The sequence below is a fragment of the Bidens hawaiensis genome, unplaced genomic scaffold (genome assembly GCF_021521415.1).
Source record: "Bidens hawaiensis isolate Kalapana, Puna unplaced genomic scaffold, B.hawaiensis_p1.1 tig00002525_1, whole genome shotgun sequence".
Classification (NCBI taxonomy): Eukaryota; Viridiplantae; Streptophyta; class Magnoliopsida; order Asterales; family Asteraceae; genus Bidens; species Bidens hawaiensis.
Window position 1 is genome coordinate 1,396,294 of NW_027491138.1, and position 7,700 is coordinate 1,403,993.

The 7,700-nt window shown below is 38.8% G+C and overlaps 1 protein-coding gene across 1 annotated transcript; it reads left to right on the top strand.

Moving 5' to 3' along the window:
• Window positions 1-681: 681 nt before the first annotated feature.
• On the top strand, window positions 682-7,270 carry LOC143619990 (DNA-directed RNA polymerases IV and V subunit 2-like). Its single transcript, XM_077091798.1, has 8 exons — window positions 682-751; window positions 1,049-1,539; window positions 1,630-1,842; window positions 1,932-2,818; window positions 3,491-3,782; window positions 4,127-5,080; window positions 5,955-6,226; window positions 6,635-7,270. Exons 2-8 carry the CDS (start codon window positions 1,054-1,056, stop codon window positions 7,134-7,136), a joined length of 3,606 nt encoding a protein of 1,201 aa, XP_076947913.1. The 5' UTR covers window positions 682-751; window positions 1,049-1,053; the 3' UTR covers window positions 7,137-7,270.
• The last annotated feature ends 430 nt before the right edge of the window (window positions 7,271-7,700 follow it).

Here is a 7,700-nt window from a genome sequence, read left to right on the forward strand (position 1 = left end):
CCTCCATTGGTGTTTTAATTGATTTTCGTCTTCAAGAACAAACTACCGGCTTGACTTTCACGCATTCCCAACCTTTGACTCCGCTTTCTCATCAATCTAAGCATTATCTGGGTAAGTTGTTTTCTGTAAAGTTATTCCTCATCACTCAATAGTCAATAACCCTCAATCAATTTATGAGATTGAGGGGAATTGAAGGGTCCATTTGACTCCGACCAGTTTAAGGGCATATTGGTCAACAACATTGACCAATCGATTTCTATCACTTCTGGTCGGAACCGACTTTCAGTCCAGAATACTTTTATTTTTGTCTCGAGATATTAAGGCTACTGATCAAAACCTGACTTCCGACTGGCTGTTCGAATGCTGGTTAGTGCCAGCCCGCTTATTTGCTAAAAATCTAATAACCAAAGTCCTAGATAACAGTATAATTTTTTTTATAAAATCTGAATTTGAATTCAAATTTCGAATCACATCCCATTAAAAATCATTAATCTGTATTGGATTTATATTCAATCACTAGACTCGAATTCGGATTTTTTAACATTGAATTCAAACTAAGTCGAATTTCGAATGATTCGAATCTGATAAGCACCCTTACCAAGGAGGGATGTTGGTGACGTGTCAGCCAAATCATACCAACCCACCCACCCCTCAAAAACATTACAACTAGGCCCTCTTCACTCCTTGCTACTACTGCACCTGCACACTCAAAACCCTAGAAATCAACGCAACCACAAAATTCATCAAATTCGTAAGCATCTCTCTTTAATTTCACCAACACCTGCGTAATGTATCATACTTTCTTACCTTTTGTACGATCGGTTCGCTAGAACCATCACTCAATTGCATATCAACTAGTTTCTTCAGTTTTTTCAAACAACGAGTCATTTTTGTGCTTTATATGCTTCACATTTTGAATCCGTAGGTGTTTTTGTGCTAGTTGTATGCTCGTATGCTGTATTTTTACTGACCTAGGGTTTTTAGCCCTAAAATGTGAACGAATTGAATACCTTCACTTAACAATTGTTTTACTATGCACTACATTTAGATAACATGGAAGAAGCTGGACCGAGTAACAAGGAGAAGCCGGCAAACGGATCGGTAGGTGTCGATTTGAATGGTGATGAAGATGATAGTGATGATGACATGATGGATGCACCATCTCTTAGAGATCTAGATGAGATGACTCTTAAGAGCTTTACTAAACGGGCATCGACGTCGTTTTTCAAGCACTACGGTCTCATAAGTCATCAGATAAACTCGTATAACGACTTTATTAAAGAAGGGATTCAGAATGTGTTTGACTCTATTGGTGAGATTATTGTTGAGCCAGGGTATGATCCTTCAAAGAAGGCTGACAGTGAGTGGAGATTTGCGTCTGTGAAGTTTGGGAAGGTGACTCTTGAGCGGCCGAGGTTTTGGACAGGGGATAAGTTTTCCGCTGACAGTGGGAAAAAGTACCTCGAGTTCTTTCCCAAACATGCGCGTCTTCAGAATATGACGTACTCGTCTAGAATAATGGTTGAGTTCAAAAAGGAGGTATGGGTCTCTCTAATAAGTTAGGTGTTCAAAGTTCAAACATTTGCTTGATTTGAAATGTGAATATGTGGTAATAGTGTAATGTTACAGGTGTATACTCAAGAGCTTGTTAGAAGTGACAAGTTCAAAACTGGAAAAGAGAAGTTACTGGACAAGAATGTTGTGGATTTCGAGGAGCGAGAAGTGATTGTTGGGAGGATTCCCGTGATGGTTAAATCTAGCCAGTGCTGGATGAGTGGTGCTGACAAAGATGACTGTGATTATGATGAAGGTGGCTATTTCATAATCAAAGGAGCTGAGAAGGTGACATTATCAATTTATAGCTATATTCTTCCATTTAATATTATTATTTACTTTAAAATAAACTTAAGTTTTTAAAAATGTTATTGCAGATCTTCATTGCACAAGAGCAGCTAGGGTTTAGTAGAGTTTGGTTGTCGAATAATCCAAATTGGCGTGTGACATATCGTTCAGTTCACAAGAGAAAAAGGGTTTATGTAAAACTAGCTGAACCACCTAATACTAATGAAATTGTAGGCAATGCACACCTGATAACAGTGTATATCTTGAGTTTGAAGGATATGCCAATATGGATTCTCTTTTTTGCTCTTGGGGTAACTTCAGATAAACAAGTGGTTGATCTGATTGGTGCCGACATTACTGATGGCAATATTGTGAATATTTTAATTGCTTCAATTCACGTTGCTGATCGGGCATGTGGCGGATTTCGTAAAGAAGGAAAAGCGTTAAAATTTGTTGAAAAACTTCTCAAAGAAAGCAAATTTCCTCCAAAAGAGTCGGTTAGCGAGTGTATTGAGAATTACTTGTTTCCCAATATTGTTGGTTTTAGTAGAAAGGCTCGGTTTCTTGGGTATATGGTGAAATGTCTTCTAGAAGGTTATGCGGGTAGAAGAAAAGTTGACAATAAAGATGATTTTAGAAACAAAAGGTTAGAATTGGCTGGTGAGTTGCTTGAAAGAGAGCTGAAAATTCATCTTAAACATGCTGAGAAGCGAATGATAAAGTCAATGCAAAGGGATCTTTATCCAGATAGAACTGTGCATCCAATTGAGCAGTATCTTGATGCTGCAATTATTACAAACGGGCTTTCAAGGGCTTTTTCGACGGGTACGTGGTCACACCCTTATAAAAACATGGAAAAGACTTCTGGTGTTGTGGCTATGCTTAGAAGGGCAAATCCTTTGCAAATGGTTTCTGATATGAGGAGGACACGTCAGCAGGTTTTGTATGCCGGGAAAGCCGGAGATGCAAGATACCCGTAAGTTATTCAAGTCTGATTCTTCAACATTTGCATGTTTCAAAGTTTAATGAAGAAACATATGCTATTACCAATATATGACAATATTTGAACATAGATAGTTGATAACTTCATTATTTGCACTTTTTTTATCCAATAATAATATTTCTAAGTTCTTTACCTTCTTAAACGCATCCCTTGTAGCCAAACTATGCCTTTATACTTGTTTCTAAGTCTAATTTTGTGCTAATAAACAGTTCAATTGCTTTTGTTAATGTGAAATACTGCTCTCTCACTGTTTTAGTATGTCTTTATACTTGCTTCTAAGTCTAATTTTGTGCTAATAAACAGTTCAATTGCTTTTGTTAATGTGAAATACTGCTCTCTCACTGTTTTAGTGAATTTGGGCAATCTATTTGTTAGATTGCATATATAAAAACACACAATTCCTATACACTGATTTGTGCATATGTATGGACTTTGTTTTTAAAATGTGCAATGTGCTCCGATGTGTTTGATCCTAAAAACTGGCGTGTGATGTGCACACATTATGCGTTCCTGATGCACACATTTTAAAACCAAGGTTTGACCTCAAAAGTCATATTGTGCCTCTTTGACTTTTGTCTTTTTGATACATTGAGTTTACTTTGGATACTTATTAACTGTTAACAATCTTTTATTTGGTGAATGTAGACACCCGTCTCATTGGGGAAAGATATGTTATCTTTCAACCCCTGATGGTGAAAATTGTGGGTTGGTAAAGAATTTGTCTGCAACTGCTCTCGTGTCAACAACAGTTCGCGAACAGCTTTCTGATATACTGATAGCATGCGGCATGGAAAAACTGGTGGATGATACCTCAACTTCACTCTCGGGAATGGACAAAGTTTTTGTGGATGGTGATTGGGTTGGAAGTTGTAAAGATTCTGCTTCGTTTGTAGCTGAGTTCAGGAACAAACGCCGTAGAAAACAAGTATCCAATCAGGTTAGTTAGTTTCTGTTATGTATTTATGGCCAAGTGTCTCACATAGAGCTGGCAAAATGGTTAAATGGGTGGGTTGGGCGGGTCAGTTAGTAGGTCAGATCAGTTTTTTTAGTGCATTAGGTTGGGTTTTGTAAGGTTGACTCACAAACATTTTTTCCCATTTCTGTTAATAGTTAATAGTGGTGTGCATGGGTCGTTTTTTTGTTCTAATTGAAAATTCGCTATTCTGTTCTCACAATGGGTTCATGTTTCGGTTTTGTTTTTCCCATGTGCGCTTGAAGTTTTATGTTATTTGTTTTACCTTACGATCTAATCTGTACTATTGTGTTTTTGAATTGTTGCAGGTTGAAATAAAAAGAGATGCTAAACATAATGAAGTGAGAATATATTGTGACGCTGGAAGGATTTTGCGACCACTTTTAGTTGTTAAAAACCTGCACAAAATCAGACTTCTAAAAGGCGGAGGTCACTCATTCCAAGACCTTCTAGATAACGGAGTCCTTGAACTAATAGGAACCGAAGAGGAAGAAGATTGCTGCACAGCATGGGGCATCAAATACCTTTTCATGGAAAACGACTATCATACTCCTGAAAAATACACACACTGTGAACTCAACATGTCATTTATGTTAGGTTTAAGCTGTGGAATCATCCCCTTTGCCAATCACGATCATGCTAAGCGAGTCCTCTTTCAATCCCAAAAACACAGTCAGCAAGCGATCGGGTATTCAAGCACGAATCCCGATATACGAGTTGACACGCTTTCCCATAACTTATTCTACCCGCAAAGACCGCTTTTCAAAACCGTCCTTTCCGACTGCCTTGAAAAAAGTCAACCCTTTGGTCAAACTCAAAAGGGTATGATCCCACGACCCGAATTCTATAACGGACAATGCGCTATCGTGGCAGTTAACGTGCACCTCGGGTACAACCAAGAGGACTCGTTGGTTATGAACCGCTCGTCGTTGGACCGCGGTATGTTTCGGTCCGAACATATTAGAAGTTACAAAGAAGAAGTGGATAATAATGAAGGTTTAGGGAAGAAGTCAAAGTCGGATGATGCTATAAACTTCGGGAAAATACAAAGTAAAATCGGACGGGTTGATAGTCTTGATGATGACGGGTTTCCGTTTATTGGTGCGAATTTGCAAAGCGGTGATATTGTGATCGGGAAATTTACCGAAGCAGGTTCGGATCACAGTGTTAAATTGAAGCACACCGAACGTGGTATGGTTCAAAAGGTTGTGCTTTCGGCTAATGATGAAGGGAAGAATTTTGCCGTTGTATCTTTAAGACAGGTAATGTATGTGTAATACATTATAAACAAACCGAACGAGACATTGTTCATGCTCGTTCGTTTTGTATTTACAGTAGGGATGAGCTCGGGATGGTACCAGTACCGACCGGTACCGATCCCGAATTTTGGAAATAGTTGGTACCGGTACCGGTATTTCGTGAAAATTTCGGGAAATACCGGTACCGTACCGATACCGAAAATTCAAAACTTGGTACCGATTCGGTACCGACGGTACCAAATTCGGTACCGGTACCGGTACCAATCGGTACCCGTACCGAAAACACTCATCCCTAATTTACAGGACAAATGGACGGTTTACGAACACATAACCGAACAGAGCTTCTTGTTTGTGTTCACTTATTAAGGAAGGAATTTGTTTGTGTTCGTTCGTTAATTTTTAAAAGAACATAAATGGACAATCATTGCTTTAAAAAGTGAATCAACAATCTTAAACTTTAAATATTAGGCATAATCAGTCAAAATAAATATAAATTTAAGTATTTGAAATAATTTTCTGAAAATGTTTTGACATGATAAACCTAGTATAGAAATTATGGTCATAAACAAATAAAAACTTGAACATGTAAAAAGTTCAAAATGGTTGGATCATAAACTAAAACTATAGAAAACCTTTAATGGCAGAACTCAAACAAATGAACATGAACAAACATTAAAGAACGTAATGAACACATTGCCGACTGTTCGCGAACACGATTTCTGTTCATGTTCGTTCATGAACTAAACGAACAAACTTCCTGCCAAATGGTTCATGATCTGTTCGTTAAACGTTTTGTTTGTTTAAACCCTTGTCTGTGACAGTTTGACTATTTCCTTTCTTTTATTGTTGTAAACGCTAAACAAATGGTTGGTTTTAGGTCCGTTCTCCATGTCTTGGTGACAAATTTTCTAGCATGCACGGGCAAAAGGGCGTTTTGGGATATTTAGAATCTCAAGAAAATTTCCCGTTCACCGTTCAGGGAATCGTGCCGGATATTGTGATAAACCCGCACGCATTCCCGTCAAGACAAACTCCTGGCCAGATTCTGGAATCTGCCCTTGGCAAGGGGATTGCTCTAGGTGGTTCACAAAGATATGCAACCCCATATTCTTCTCTTTCAGTTGATGCAATAGCCGACCAGCTTCACAGGTAATAAATATAGTATTAAGAAAATTGCACAAATGGTCTCTGTGGTTTGTCCATATTGCAAGTTTGGTCCCCGTATTTTAAAATTTGCAAACTTAGTCTAAACATTTGTGAGAGGATTCTATGTGTGGTACTCAGCATTATCAATTTTTAACGGAAAAGTGATGTGTCTTTTCATGTGAGGGTAATTGTCTTTCCAATTTTGAATACACAATTACTATCACATGATTGGCACATGGCATATTTTCCGTAAAAAAAATAACTGACAGTGGGGACTAAACGCTGCGATATAAAATTTGGGGACCAAACTTGCAATATGGTCAAACCGCATGGACCATTTATGCAAAATTTTCTATAGTTATTACTTTTATAATTTTGTTGTACTTTTTTTATTTTTATTTTTAATTTTAGGGCGGGGTTTACGAGATGGGGAAACGAGAGGCTATATGACGGGCGAACCGGTGAGATGGTGAAATCTCTTATATTCATGGGACCCACATTTTACCAAAGGCTGGTCCACATGTCAGAAGACAAAGTGAAGTTCAGAAACACGGGCCCCGTGCACCCGCTCACCCGGCAGCCAGTGGCAGACAGGAAACGGTTTGGTGGGATCAAGTTTGGTGAGATGGAACGTGACTGTCTCATAGCCCATGGAGCCTCGGCTAACCTTCACGAGCGGCTTTTCACTCTCAGTGACTGCTCAGAGATGCATGTTTGTAGGCGGTGCAAGAGGATGGCGACTGTGATTCAGAGGTCGGTCCCTGGGGGGAATAAGGTCCGTGGGCCCTACTGTCGGGTTTGTGACTCTGTGGAGGATGTGATCAAAGTTAGCGTGCCGTATGGGGCGAAGTTATTGTCCCAAGAGCTGTTCAGCATGGGAATCTCACTCAAGTTTGATACTGAACTGTGTTAAATTTGGTGTTATTTAAGTTTTAGTAGAATGGTGTGAAGTAGGAACAACTTTTATTTAGGCGCATCGTTTTCAGAGAGACCTGTACTCCATGCTGATGTAGCTGTACTTTGCTTTGGGTTGTGAAGAACATGGTCGTTTGTTATGCATGATATAATTATCTATGTGAATGTCATGTCTATATTTTGTGTCTTTCATATGGGTTTCTATCATCAACTGGCCCACACGTCTTAAACCCATCTTGATAGAAGAAACCCATTCTTTTTTGTTGATTCATTCCTCATCTTTTTGGGTTGTAGATCTCACTGTTCGCATGTTCCACCATCACGAACCAAAAAACCACAAAGGCGAATGGGATTCATGCGGTGGACGACTGCAATTAGATTGAGAGTTGAGAGTGAGGCCACATGAGTGCGTCTTTGCTTTACAAAAAGCTTTGAGTAGATCTTGAATGATTTATCTTGTAACACATTCTTCTTTAGAGGCCTTGCTTCGTACTCGGTACTTATATAGCTTGAGGAAAAGCTGTTTCATTTTAATTATGATAAGAGTAACTAGTATTGCCAT